This window comes from Solea senegalensis, linkage group LG6 (genome assembly GCF_019176455.1).
Source record: "Solea senegalensis isolate Sse05_10M linkage group LG6, IFAPA_SoseM_1, whole genome shotgun sequence".
NCBI classification, from domain to species: domain Eukaryota; kingdom Metazoa; phylum Chordata; class Actinopteri; order Pleuronectiformes; family Soleidae; genus Solea; species Solea senegalensis.
In genome coordinates this window covers 9,847,096-9,861,537 of record NC_058026.1, presented here as the reverse complement: position 1 = coordinate 9,861,537, position 14,442 = coordinate 9,847,096, and the positions used below count along the sequence as shown (strand labels likewise).

Here is a 14,442-nt window from a genome sequence, read left to right as displayed (position 1 = left end):
CTTTGCGGAGCACCGAGTTTTGTCTTATACACTTCATGTGAAGACTGACAGATAGATAGATAGATATAGATAGATGGATACATACTGGGGAGTAACGAATTACATGTAACAACGTTACGTACTTTATTACAATTTTTACATGACTACAGTTTTAGTTGCATTTTAAAAATCGCCGCAAAAGCTCGGATTTATCAAATAGTTTTTTTTCATATCAACGTTCGCCTTCTGAAGCAGACACTTGATTGGCTCTCTCTGGCCATGTGCCATTCTGCCGCTAGACACAGTCGACGTCTTAACAGTACGAAAGTCAGTCAACAGCAACGATGTCGGAGGCGCACAAGACGTTCCTGGGTTGGAAATACAAAAAACACTTCATACAGACAGAAGATAAGGGCCCAGACATTTTAGAACAATGCAAAGAGTGTTTGCCAGCACGGAAGGTGCACATTTAAAGCTATGCAACCTACTAGCTGTAACTGGCAAGCACTTGCATACAATAAAATGGTGAAGAAGTGTCAACCTTCCGTGTGTCGTTTCATGCCTAGCAGGTTAAATGATGTCAGCTTTAGTTTCTGATGCAAGAACAGTGTACAACGAAGTAAGATCTAGCCTAACCATTAGTCTCAAAATGATATAGTTATTCCTCGAAGCGCCACCTGGTGCAATCTTTATTAGTTTATCTGAGATTTTGAAAAGATTACACCAGGTAAGACTCAAAATGTATGGTTAGACACATAAGAACATTGACTTTTAAACAGCTTCATCTTTATAATTTTGGTCCATTTTATAGAACATTAATGCCATCACTTATCTGGGTAGTCATATGAAGCTCTATTGTCTAAATTGTGCACACTTGTCATTAGGTACAACAAGGTATCATGTTTTCCACATCCTGTACACATATAATGCAACAAACACATTCATTATAAAAAAGCATGCAAATCTGTCTGTCTTTCGTCAGCTCTTTAAACCTTGTCATTGGTCCAGTGTCAGGAGAGAGAGGGAGGTGGAACCCTTTTAACTGTTCCACCTTCTCAACCTAAGGGAAGCTCACTTTAAAAGTGCTCACATTTCACACTGTGAGACCTACAAGACTGTTTGCCGTCACTCGTCACTTCTCCACGAGCAAAGATGCCTCTGCAGTTTGAGCTGTGTCCTGGTAGAATGATCGGGGGTAACCATCCCTGCTTCATCATTGCTGAAATTGGGCAAAACCACCAGGGTGACATAGAGATTGCAAAAAAAATGATCAAGATGGCAAAGGTAATTTAAAGAAGGTTTCTGTAAAAATATGTATGTTGATTTGTGCTGTCAAATGTAATCTCCTCTCCTCTGTCACTGCAGGATTGTGGTGCTGACTGTGCTAAGTTTCAGAAAAGTGAGTTAGAGTATAAATTCAGCAAGCAAGCTTTGAATCGTCCTTACAACTCAGTGCACTCCTGGGGCAAAACCTACGGTGACCACAAGCGCCACTTGGAGTTCAGCCACGATCAGTACAGGGAGCTGAAGAAGTATGCGACAGAAACTGGCATCTTCTTGACGGCCTCTGGAATGGATGAGGTAACACATGTTTTCATGAATGTAGTGAAAAAGGACTTTATTTAACCTAACGATACTTTGACATAGCAGAATACACCGTCTGTAGTTTATGTGCTCTATACTGACATTCATTTCCACAGATGGCTATGGAGTTCCTCCATGAGCTGGATGTGCCTTTCATCAAAGTTGCCTCCTGCGACGCTAACAACTTCCCGTATCTGGAGAGAACTGCCAAAAAAGGTACACAATGGTGTGGCATACTACGCTGAAAACTGTATGACAACTGTCATAAGTTTCATTGTGTTTGTTTTGTTTTGTTTTTTTTTAATCTCTGATGACTGAGCTGTAAATTGATTCTCCACAGCCTTCTTCTTTCTTTAAACTAAGCTTGATGTGCTATTATTATTTTTTAAGGCTACACCTATTTGCATTGCTAGGTGTGGTCCGGAAAACAGATAACAAGTGCCAAAAAAAAGCACAATACACTGTTGTTTACCTTGCAGTGAACAACAGAAATCCTAATCCAAATTTCTATATGGATTCATTTTTTTTTTCTTCCTTGGCTACATCCTCAGATTTTTTTTTTAATGGAGATTATTGCAACATCAGGCCTATGACTACAGATGAAAATGGGTCTTTTCACTAACTCTTGCCATGTCAAATAAACCAATAAATAAAACAGACAAACACAGCTGACAAGAAAAGCTCCATGTCCAGGTTAACACTGCTTAAAAAAATAAGATGATATGCCCCTTGATAACTGCGTGCGGAATGAATGGGTAAATATTTTGTGAGTCATGGGTGGAGTTGTACAAAATATGACACTGAGAGTTGCTCTCTATCTTCGATAGTACTGTTAATCGCATTATGGTCATTCAAATGATACTTTATGTAATGGCCAAGCTTAAAAAGTGATGACACATATATATGTGTGTGTGAATACTATGACACATCACATCGCCCTCTTTACTTTGTCTCTGTGTCAGGACGTCCCATGGTGGTGTCCACTGGGATGCAGTCCATGGAGACGATCCGGCGAGTCTACAACACCGTGAAGGAGCACAACAAGAACTTCACTCTGCTGCAGTGCACCAGCGCCTATCCACTGGATCCCAAAGACGTCAACCTCTGCGTGATCAAGGTAAGATGAGGAACAGGTGTCTCCTCACATGTGAGTCATTATGCAAATGTCTAATCTTTAAATTGCTCTTTGTGTTAGAGTCGGCGACCTGTCGTTCCACTTTGTGTGTAAACGTGACAAGGTTTCAAGCGCTTGTGTGACGCTGCTCGACAGATGTTGTGACATCAAACGTGAATGTATAGCAGTCAAATGTAATGTGTTTTTCAGAATCTAGTACCATTCACATGTCTCAGAGACCCTTACTAATCCCTGTTGTACTCCAGAGATGACACATTTTAACCTTTAATATACACTGGCCCTGCATCAAAGGTGTGCTTCCTCCCATTTGAGAATGCTTTCAATCTCTCGTGGATAACTTAAAACTCAATGTCTGCTTCAGTGAAGAAGGTTATAATAGTTTTTATAATAGGATATATAATATTCTAATCGGGAGTTAACCCCGGAAAGGAATGCTAACTCCGGCCCTGGAGAATATAGATCTCCCCTGCGTTCCCCGACCACGGTCAGGAGACACAAGCAGGAAAGGTTAACAATACTATAAAATCTCAATATTTAACAGAGGAGTCTGGTGTATTTTACTACAGCACTGCTGATCGCGACCGGTGAGACCGGTTTGTGGCATCACAAACCCTGCCACTGTATTTCAGTCCAGTGACTGTGTCAGACAGAGTCTGTGCTCCCGTCATGGAGGAAGTACTGAACACATAGTTTGAATTATCTGATTCTAAGGATTCAGTTACACTTAACTGCACAACTGCTTTTCAAGTCACTAGTCACTCGTTTGTGTGTGTCGCGTGTGAAACGAAGTGACGGCAGTTTCATTCGGCCGTGCAGTGATGACTCCGCCCACATTGAGTAGGTACTAATTTTGTAGTGGAAAAGCAACCTAAACCGTGCTGTGCCGTGGCGTGGCGAGGCGAGGTGAGGGACCGTATAGTGGAAAAAGGCCATAAGTACATTTTCACTACAATTTCAGTTTGTTCCATAAACACACAATTCAGTTTCAGTTAGCTGTCATGAGGAAGCTGAGATGCCATAACTTTCCACAGACTGGGGCATTTTTGAATTGAGAATGTTAAACATTCGTTCCTTGTCGTACATGTATGAGATTCAGAAAAGTATTTACACTTTTATCTTATCTTTGTGACCTGTCACTCAGTGAAGTTACAGTACATTTTCAATTTGAAATGGAACTTTTCTCCCTCACTGAAGTTGATGTCTTTAACACATGGGCATGTGTATGAAAGTATTTTATATACATCTTCTTGTTGTCTGCATAACCATTAAAAAAAATCTCATACTAAAAGCAGAAATAGAAGGAACTAAATAAAAAGCTCTAGAGGTTGATACCACAGGATTAACAGATTCCCTTACCAGGACAGGTCGACAGTGCAGCAGTTTAGGACATTTAATCATACTTTGGTATGATGATGAATGTTTATTTTATTCCACTTCAGTTTGGTGAATGCCCATGAAGACCAGTTAAACTGGAAACTGCTGTCTCAGCCAACATGCCCCCCTCCCTCCCTCATCAGACACTCTCAGCAAACTTTGGAGGAGGAAGAGCATATTTGTATGTTGGGTTATCAAACTATCAAACTGTCTACTTTTCTTTGTGTGTGTGTCTTTGTGTCAGGATTTTTTTTAGCCAGTGACACCATGTGGGAGTGGTGATTTTATCTTTTGTCATGTTGTCTCTGAGAAGCCTGCAAGGTAAATTTCCCACCCTTGTCTCAAGTTCGTCCATGAATCATTCAAACTTTAATCATTTTATTATAAATAATAATTATTAAAACAGCAACGCTTGTATTACTGATAATTCACATACACATTTTAAAAGAAAGAAAAGAAAAGATAACAAACAGTATACACGTGGCAAACTTGTGCCCTTTCACTTTTTTTTCAAGGAATACCAAAAGGAATTCCCAGATGTTCCTATTGGATATTCTGGACATGAGCAAGGGATCTATATCTCAGTGGCTGCAGTGGCGATGGGAGCAAAGGTTGTTGAACGCCATGTGACCCTGGATAAGACCGGGAAGGGGAATGACCATGCTGCATCTCTGGACCCATCTGAGCTGGCAGAGATGGTCCGAGCCATCCGGCTGGTGGAGACAGCAATGGGAACGCCTGTAAAGCAGATGCTGCCCTGTGAGAAGACATGCCATGATAAGGTTGGTTTGGTTTGAGTCAGTGTCAAACATTTTCCCCCAGTTAGTCTCTCATATGAAAAAAAAACAGAAAACAAACACAGAACATATACCTATAAGTGTTCTGGTTTGCTGGGTGAAGTCAATCTGGAAGTAAGAATATTGAATAGCCACCAGTGGTTGCAAAAAGAAGCATGTTGTGAATGGAAGTCTATAGGAAACAGAGGATTTAATGGCCTCAATCAAAAGTTTAGTTTCAGGACAAATAAAACAAATTCCTGTTGAGATGAAAATAGACTATTAAGTATAGCACACGCAGAATGAGTGGACAACAGACTGATTGACAGCTGGTATCGTCCACAAGGTGTGTTGCAGATGACATCTGCCACTTGATCGTAACACATGATCCTTTCCTGTTTCGAAGCCTCAAGACTGGGAATTTGCCCCAACCCCATGTCGAAGTTTTACAACCAGAAATTTGTGGACGTCGCCTGAAACCAGTCTCTTATTGGATGTCAATCACACTGGTGTCAAGTCAAATGTGCCTTATCATCTGTTTTTCTCTAACTGGGAACATCATTTACAAAGTTGACACCATGTGCCTTTAAGGTAGACCATGAAACAAGCGATTGAAAAGACCATTGAAAGACCATTGATTTTTCAGGAAAATGTTCACTGATCAAGTGAGAAGTAGACTTATTTTCCCATGAATTTCCTTTCAAACATACATCTTTTTGCAACTAGCAGAGTCGCCCCCTTGATGGCTATTCAATCAATTATTACGTTTAGGTTGTGCTCATCCAGCAAAGCCACAGGGCAAACTGTCTATGGTTTTTAACCTTTCATAGATTGCTTTGATGCTGTTGTTTTCTGCAGTGCCATCATGTTAGTTCAGGAAAGTCACAAATACATTAAGTAATTATCAATTTGCCATGTATCAACTTGCTTCACAAGCTAAACGTCATTTATTTTGCTGTCTGTCAGGTTTATTAATCTGTCAAGTGTCTTCTCCTTTTTCTTTCCAGTTGGGCAAGTCAGTGGTGGCCAAAAACGCCATCAGTAAAGGCGAGGTGCTGAGCCTGGACATGTTTGCTGTGAAGGTTGGCGAGCCAAAGGGCATCGCTCCTGAGAATATGCAGCAGCTGGTGGGCAAAAAGCTTAAAGTGGATGTGGAGGGGGACGACAGCATTTTGGCCGACATGATAGAATAACAGATCCTCCACCATGATTCGGAGAGACAGACGGACAGGGAAATAGAAGGACAAAGAATGAGGGCGAAAGAGTGGTCAGGTAGAAGATAAACAGGCAATCTGGCAGTGTGTCACCAGAGAGAGACACACCGTAGAGAGAAAGGGTCTGTGTGACACTCTGCAGACAAAGGGTTTGATAAAGATAAAGACAACAGTTTCAGTACTGTTAAAGAAAGGCAAAAATGACCCCATGTGATGCTGTTTACTATCAGATGGTGTGCTGGTGTGAAACGATAGTTAAAAGCAGTTTGATTATGGGGTGTCATGTTAAAAGGTCTGTTTCCGACTCATCTTATAACAGTTGCAAGTGGGCAAACACAATTACAATTAAAGCCCATATAATCAACATAATGCTGTATGCTTCTCTATCTTCTGCATTCAAAATAATAATCTTAAAAAACTAACTACTAGTTGAATGACTGCTTTGAGTTTTGTTCTGTGTAAACATGATAGCTTGCACAGAAACACGTTTGTGCAAAAAAACAAAAAAGGTGGCTTGTGATGTAAATTTGCATTTTCACCACTGTTTTCTTTATTCATAACATTGAGCAATGGTAATAAATCTTCTCTTTATTATCAACTGTGCCTAAATATGTATACAGATTTTTGGGGAAATTTACAATTAATTCCAAAAAACTTATCACTTTTCTGTGTAACTTTGCAAATAAAAAGTCTGACTTTTTAAACAACTCTCTATTCTAGTCCTACATCATTTTTGCTGTCCTGCCTGAGCAACAGTTCATGTTCAACAGTTTATCACAGAATAATAACTCATGATGTCGTTCAGATATTAACTTGGTTTTCAAGCCCATTTACTGACATGTTTTCGCGTTTTTATACGAAATTATAATATATTATGTATTTGTTATTCATAATTATGTATATAGAATAATATGGAAACATAAAGAGCAACCGAAAAGAGAGAATAATGAAAATATTAATCAGAAAGACGTCAAAATAACCACGTCTGCTTTTACGTTGAACTACAAAAGCGGAAGTGCTGTCTCACGTACAGGATGTGCAGCTCTCTGACTGTTCCGGTCGCTTTTCCCCCTCCTCAGACGTACAGCTGACTCCCTCTTCCGTCCAGTCGTGTGTTAAATACTTACTTTCTCTGGTCGTTCCTCGGTCTTTATTAATCTCATCAACAAAATGCCTTTAAAGTTTGAGCTGTGTCCCGGTAGAATGATCGGCGGCAACCATCCGTGCTTCATCATAGCGGAAATAGGGCAAAACCACCAGGGAGACATTGAGATTGCCAAGAAAATGATCAAAATGGCAAAGGTAATATAACCACACTGAAAGACGACGCATCGAGATACTTGTTTCCCTCTTTCAGCATGTTTTTATCTTAAACAGCGAGCACACAGGACACAACGTCTCATTTTGTAAAATTCACTTTAAAAAGTGCAATTTATATTTGAATATGATATTATACACAGCTACAGTGTCCTTGTGTACCTTTGAATTTTTTTTATATTAATTGTAATGTGATTGTAAATTGACTTTTTTTGTAAAGGATGTTGATATTGAACCATATTGTAGAATATTATAAAGTGGAATTTGTTTTTTAAATATATACATGCCACAGAATAACCCTACCATGCTGGTGTAGTTGTAGTAAAGCTCCTGTACATGACATGTTTTTGTTCATTCCTCCCAACCAGGGCCGGCTCTACCTAATTTTGTGCCCTAGGCGAGATTGTGTGTGTGTGTGTCCACGAGTGTGTGTGTCGCGCTCAAAAGTGACTGTATACTAGTCACTAGTCGCCTCGCGGCGCCCCTCCAGCAGATGGCGCTCTAGGCGACCGCCTATATCGCCTATGCCAAGAGCCGGCCCTGCTCCCAACTGTATTTTGATTTGATATCTGACAGTCCAATAATATAACCATTCTAAAAATTAGGGTTGGGAATCACATAGTGAGTAACCCACGATATGCTATAAATGGTCCACGATACCAATAATATCACGATATGGCTCTGTGATAATCAATATATTGCAAGACAATCATGTCGCGATACGTCACAATATCTAACTGTCTAACTGAACAAAACGAAACGTCCATGAAAAGCTAAAAGTGCAAGATTTCTCTATTTATTCACAACAATTTTCCAATTGATTGATTGATTATTATTTTTTATTTTTTATTTTTCAAAATAAATCACAGTTTCATGTTTCCTGTTCCCCAGTCTCTGGGAATGACTGCTCTGGACGACCCATTAATTGACCCATAAATTATTTCCATGCTTCATCTCCGTTTTTCGGCCCCCACTTACTGTACAGTATATCCACCTTCACAGGACTGTGGGGCTGACTGTGCCAAATTTCAGAAGAGTGAATTGGAGCATAAATTTAACAAGCAAGCCTTGGCGCGGCCCTACACTTCCAAGCACTCTTGGGGAAAAACGTATGGTGAACACAAGCGCCACCTGGAGTTCAGCCATGAGCAGTACAGGGAGCTGCAGAAATATGCCGAGGAGGTGGGGATCTTCTTCACAGCCTCAGGCATGGATGAGGTAAGAAGGATGGAGAGGCTTCATGATGTTTCGGTCAAGCTCAGGTTTATAAGTGTGAGTTTAAAGCTCCAGTGCAGAACCACTATTGCCCCTTGTGGTATCTCTGAGTAATTACAACAACTTACACACGGATAGAGAGAAAAAGTGACAGAAGCTGAGCGGCAGAGTTAATCCTACAGTACTTTAGTAAGTTATGTGTTGTTTACCTGTATTTTACCATAGTTTTACTTGTCCAGACTGCATCCTTGGCACATGCACACACGTAATCAGTTGATGGGAGCACTGTTGCTGGAGCATGTATTTTCAATATCAGGAAATCTTATACGTGAAGCTAAAATCATTCTAAAAAATATGTGCTTCTTAGTGTTTTCGTAGTGCTGCTGTATGAAGCTTTACTTTAACTCTGTGCTTCTTGCCTTGCTTTCTCCGTCATGACATAAAATGTGTCACTGACATGAAAGCAAAACAAAAAACAACCAATTTGACAAAGGTGAATGTAACAGACATTCCTTTATATTTGAAAGGTTATGCACTACGGCTTTAACCACAATCTTCTCTGACTTTAGATGGCAGTGGAGTTTCTCCATGAGCTCAATGTGCCTTTCTTCAAAGTGGGATCGGGAGACACCAACAACTTTCCGTACCTGGAGAAGACTGCCAAGAAGGGTGAGCATCGCCTGGTCATTATTCACAGTCATAAACACGTGAATGATGTGGATGTATTTTATACATAGACTGTATTTAAAAAAAGTGAAAAGTGAGGCCCAGGGAGTAGGACAACATTTGCAGTTAGCCATTAAGGGGCAAACTTTGACAGAACTTTGCGAGGAAGTCTATAAATATCAACTTTATTTTTCATTAGGGCTAAAACTAATGATCGTTTTAATAATTGATTTATCTGTCTGTCAAAAAAATTTATGTGTACATAATTGCATGCTGCTTGGTAATAAAACTTTTGTTCTGGGTGTGGATGAATATTCTCTGAATGTCTTCTCTGTGGAAACTGGATTCACACACAAGTGGTTGCAATGCGGAAGTGGACTATCTGGACAACATGAGGAAATTTGGACAATTCGAACCAGATCAATTACTTTATAAAAAAAAAAGACTTGTGTTGATTATAAGCAGAGATTTGCTTTGCATTGACATGACTTTATGAATTGCTGCAGCTCTGAAGGTAAGAAAAGTGCTGCGTTGTAACAATCAACTTGTTGCCTTTGTGTTTGTGTGTCTCAGGACGTCCCATGGTCGTGTCCAGTGGGATGCAGTCCATGGATACAATGCGCCGAGTCTACAAGACTGTGAAAGAACACAACCAGAACTTTGCAATCCTGCAGTGCACCAGCGCCTACCCACTGGAAGCTGAAGACGTCAACCTCAGCGTGATCAAGGTAAGATGAGTAGAACAGGTTTCTCCTCCCATGTGAGTCATCTTGCAAATATTTAATCTTTAAATTGCTCTTTGTGTTAGAGTCGTTTTTTTAGAAATTTTTCATTAAAGTGTTTTTCACTTAATGTTAATAACCCTACGTTATTAACATTATTAACTGTAGCTAGAAGCTGATTCTGACATACAAGCATTATGACACATAACATTTATCATCACTTATTTACTCAAAACAGGAATACCAGAAGGAATTTCCTGATATTCCCATTGGTTATTCCGGCCACGAGTCTGGGATTCATATTTCTGTGGCCGCTGTGGCTCTTGGAGCAAAGGTCATCGAGCGCCACATAACCTTGAACAAGACGTGGAAGGGAAGTGACCATGAAGCCTCACTGGAGCCGTCTGAGCTGACTGAGCTGGTCCGCTCTATCCGGCTCGTGGAGAGGGCAATGGGTAACGGCGTCAAGCAGATGTTACCCTGCGAAAAGCCATGCCACGATAAGGTGACATATACTCTTTCTTCAAATGAATATACGAACAATCACAAGAGTTAAATATGGTTTTTACATTACTAAAAAAAAGTACATATATATACAGTACATATATATATGTGTATATATATATATATTCATATATATATATATGTATATGTATATATATATATATATATATATATATATATGTATATGTATATACATGTATATCCAAATTCAAGAAACCAATGGTTGGGAATTCCAACCAAGGCTGTCGATGGTTGCCAGACAGTTTCCGAAAGACAGAAAAGAGGAGCTAAACTGTGTTCATGCGTATACCCATACATATCCAAAACTGTCCCACATTATGTTTTATTTTTATAAATAAGCCTATTTAGTTAATTTTCACATGTCGGCAACAGGTGGAGGGGCTTAGAGCAACCAACATACCTCTCCACTTTCATCTACATTTTGCATCTCCAATGCGGACACTTTTTTTTGCTCACCCATCTCACTGTGTTATCGTATGACATAAACATGAACGATCTCTAAAGACATATCATGGTTATTTTATGCCTTAAATTGTACATTTTTACACAGTGTATCGTTAAGTTTGTGCTTTTAGATCAATAACACTGTCATTTCTCCCCCCCCACCAGTTGGGTAAATCGGTGGTAGCCAAAGTGAAGATCCCCAAGGGAACTGTCCTGTCTCTAGACATGTTGACAGTGAAAGTGGCCGAGCCCATGGGCGTTGCAGCTGAGGACATTTTCCAGCTGGTTGGTAAGACTGTGACGGAGGACGTGGAGGAGGATGAGAGCGTCGTGCCGGCAGTAGTGGACAGTTATGGAAAAAGGGCTAAATGCTGAGGTTTGTTTGAGACAGGCAGGGGAAAAAAAACATAGGCACTTAATTTGAGAGGCAAGGGGAAAAGTTTCCCCTGAGGATAATTCTAAAGGCACCAATCATGACATTCGTGGAACTTTGATGATAATTTTATTTTGTTGCTGACATTCCTGACTTTCAGATCATGGACGGGCAGTCAGTAAAAGGTGATCTACTGTAATTGGACATTAATTGTAATTAAAGTCTAATAGTGTGGATATAGCTGTGGCTCCTCAAAGTTGCCTTAATGGTACTTAAAACCATGTCATTATCTTGCAAGTAGCTCTGTAGCTTATCTTTCAGCTTGTAGATAAGCGCTACTGCTACTGGTCATTTTATCACATGGCTCTGATAATCAAAGTGCCTGTTTGTTCAGAGGTCGGAGTAATTTCCTTTGTACTTAAGGAGCTGTTAAGATCGACAGTGCCATTTCTGTGACTAAATATGGCAGGTTTTGTATTTATGCAGCTGTTCAAACCTTTTTTTTGTGTGTGTGTTATTAACCTGAATGACTTCTGTCTTTGTTCTGGTGCCAAAAATTAACCCCTTCTGCTACAATTTGGCATGTGTACCCCCAAATGCTTGTCATTACGGTAGGACTTCAGCAGCGACCGCCCAATCCCCGACAACATTCACCAGCACGTCGCACGTTTGTGACGTCAGCTTCTCGGTACCGTAATTCCTAAACGGTTGAATAGCTGCCAGATATTTGATTGAAAGTTGAAGTTATCTTGATAATTCCACAGCCAAAAAAATCGAAATAAATCCAGGTATCCTGATTATCATGATGGTCATAAGAGAGTTATAACATTTACTTGTTGAAATTTGTTTGGACTCTGTTGAAACATCTACAATGATCTGAAAAGGTGAAGCCTTCAAATAAAAATATCAGCTTTGCCAAAGTCTCCGTGCAATTTTGCTTTGGTGTTTGACAGCTGTGAAGCATGTAGAGAGGTACACTCGTTGTCGTGGCTGGATTTTTAGAGTTCAACATTTCTCTCTGTCAATATTGTTTATTGTACCACAATTCATTGCCTAGTGTATGCTATCAAAAATTGCTCTTGGCACTTGTGCCTGACAACAAAAGGTTGTTGCAACTCTATGTTCAGCATGCAACTCGGATTTGAGAAGACTTCTTTCTTAGCAGTTCTTTTTCATCCTCTCTTAAAAGTCTTAGTTAGAATCTAAACATAAATGTTATAAGATGTAGACTACATGTTTCCTTGTTGGACATTTTGAGTTTTTTTTGTGTTTTTTTTAATCCTGCCTCATAACTACTGGCTGTGCACTTAATCCAGAATAAAATAATCCTAATTGCAATACAATTTAGTGCAATATCCATATTGATCATTTCCATGACCTTTTACAATGCTGCAAAACATGGGAAATTGTCTTTTTATCTCCGATCATTTGATTTGATTTTGTGGAAATTACAGTTCAAACCCAAAAAATGATTAGTGCCATCTGCCAAAGTAATAGTATTAGAATTTATATTTTTTATCATAATGTGCAGCTCTAGTTTCGTGCTACATTCTTCTTCCTTCAAGTCTCAGTTTGACTCTAACTCACTGGAGTTGTGTTGATTTGATCTCTAGATGGAGCTGCTCCTCACTTGTTCATATCACGACTGACTGGATTGGAGAGTCAACCTTTTATCAGCGTGAGTTCAAAGCAGGAAAAACAAGTTCGCCACTGTGGAAGTTTACCCTCATTCTCCCAAGACTTGACAAACACACACACACACCCATGCCCTCTCTTATTTGTTTTAATTATGTGGTTGACTATTTAACATCCCATTCAATGACATGCAGTTGTAGTCCTCTCTGCATTTAAAAGGCAGAGGATTTTACCAAGATTATGCAAAGTTGTCTGTCTGTGGCCTCCAGTGTCATGGATGAAGAGGTGGGACTGTGTAGAACTCATATCCTTCTACACCTGCTGTCTCAGCTATGACGATTAACTGTCTGTAATGTGTTGGGATTAATGATTCAATAGTGGGCCCACAGTTTCTATTTTACACTTGAAATGTAAGCTACTGTTTTTGAAACATAAGCAGATTGTGAGTGAAGTAGCTGCAACAGAGTGGACTTCATCATGACGGCCCCTTTGACGTCTAAACTAAACTTTGAGACTTAACCTGTTAAAAAGGTTTATCAATTCTCACCTCAAGGCATGAGAGCGTTCTCTTTCCTCTATTCAGGTGTCATAGAGGGCGGATCTGTCGAAATGTGCCATTTTATACGCGCCAAAATGTTACCGTGCACAGAATTCTGTGAACTCACATAACAACACGACTCTAAGCTGCTGCAGTCTAAACACACTTCCATTGGTCTCACTCAAATATTTGTGTAAATCATAGTTTTGCAAATCTTTGGCCGCAAATTGCATGATTTTGTCAATTTTGTTCATCTACAAACACCGTGCGTTTGCGTTTATTATATATTAAGTATATAATATTGATTTTAACATGTTCCACTTTCAGTTTGTGTTCAAGGTTTTGAGAAAATTGGGCCAAATTTTCCATATTTTGTGCAAAAATGTTTGGAGAAAACTGTATCCTGGGTGTGGCTGATAGGTGTACAGGATTGGGGGCGTGGGCTCTCCCTGCTCATAGATGAAGGGTTTCTCTCTAAATCATGTATAACTTAGCAGCTATTTCAGGCAGGAGCTTTAAGTCCATAAGCTGCCGCTGATCTCAGCTTCACAGACCAACGGGAATCTCTTTCACTTTTCATTGCCAGTAAAAAATGACACTCAAATGAACGCAAAAAAATAACAAACTTTACAGCTTACTGAAATAAGTGCATTGTAAATCCATATAAAGTCACCTCTTACTGGACCACACTCGTATTTATTTTTGTTTGGAATGTGAGTGGATGGTTGTTTGTCTCTATGTGCCCATCGCCCTATGTCAGCTGAGATAGCCCCCAAGTGTAAAATGGACTAACCTGAAACATCTACCGAAGGTCAAGTGAGGTTTTCCTTCTGCATGCCAAGAGACTTATTTGTATTTCAGCTTCTGCAGGCGATGTTCCTCCGCCTACCTGAAAAGAGGTTAACTTGGTTGCTTGTGTAACAAGTTTAGCCTTGTCAGGACTTT

At 39.8% G+C, this 14,442-nt stretch overlaps 2 protein-coding genes across 2 annotated transcripts; both read left to right on the top strand.

Moving 5' to 3' along the window:
- Window positions 1-1,067: 1,067 nt before the first annotated feature.
- On the top strand, window positions 1,068-6,770 carry LOC122770577 (sialic acid synthase-like). The gene is made up of 6 exons (XM_044027515.1): window positions 1,068-1,263; window positions 1,345-1,560; window positions 1,680-1,779; window positions 2,526-2,680; window positions 4,588-4,854; window positions 5,856-6,770. Exons 1-6 carry the CDS (start codon window positions 1,132-1,134, stop codon window positions 6,039-6,041), a joined length of 1,056 nt encoding a protein of 351 aa, XP_043883450.1. The 5' UTR covers window positions 1,068-1,131; the 3' UTR covers window positions 6,042-6,770.
- Window positions 6,771-7,102: 332 nt separating this feature from the next.
- On the top strand, window positions 7,103-12,239 carry LOC122771631 (sialic acid synthase-like). Its single transcript, XM_044029302.1, has 6 exons — window positions 7,103-7,364; window positions 8,382-8,597; window positions 9,164-9,263; window positions 9,834-9,988; window positions 10,221-10,487; window positions 11,117-12,239. Exons 1-6 carry the CDS (start codon window positions 7,233-7,235, stop codon window positions 11,324-11,326), a joined length of 1,080 nt encoding a protein of 359 aa, XP_043885237.1. The 5' UTR covers window positions 7,103-7,232; the 3' UTR covers window positions 11,327-12,239.
- Window positions 12,240-14,442: the final 2,203 nt, after the last annotated feature.

Bases quoted from the DNA above. Each gene is read 5' to 3' on its own strand.
- LOC122770577 (XM_044027515.1), top strand. From the start codon at position 1,132: ATGCCTCTGCAGTTTGAGCTGTGTCCTGGTAGAATGATCGGGGGTAAC. The intron at 1,264-1,344 runs GTAATTTAAAGA...CTGTCACTGCAG, and splicing joins AAATGATCAAGATGGCAAAG to GATTGTGGTGCTGACTGTGC. The intron at 2,681-4,587 runs GTAAGATGAGGA...TTTTTTTTCAAG, and splicing joins TCAACCTCTGCGTGATCAAG to GAATACCAAAAGGAATTCCC.
- LOC122771631 (XM_044029302.1), top strand. From the start codon at position 7,233: ATGCCTTTAAAGTTTGAGCTGTGTCCCGGTAGAATGATCGGCGGCAAC. The intron at 9,989-10,220 runs GTAAGATGAGTA...TACTCAAAACAG, and splicing joins TCAACCTCAGCGTGATCAAG to GAATACCAGAAGGAATTTCC. The intron at 10,488-11,116 runs GTGACATATACT...CCCCCCCACCAG, and splicing joins AAAAGCCATGCCACGATAAG to TTGGGTAAATCGGTGGTAGC.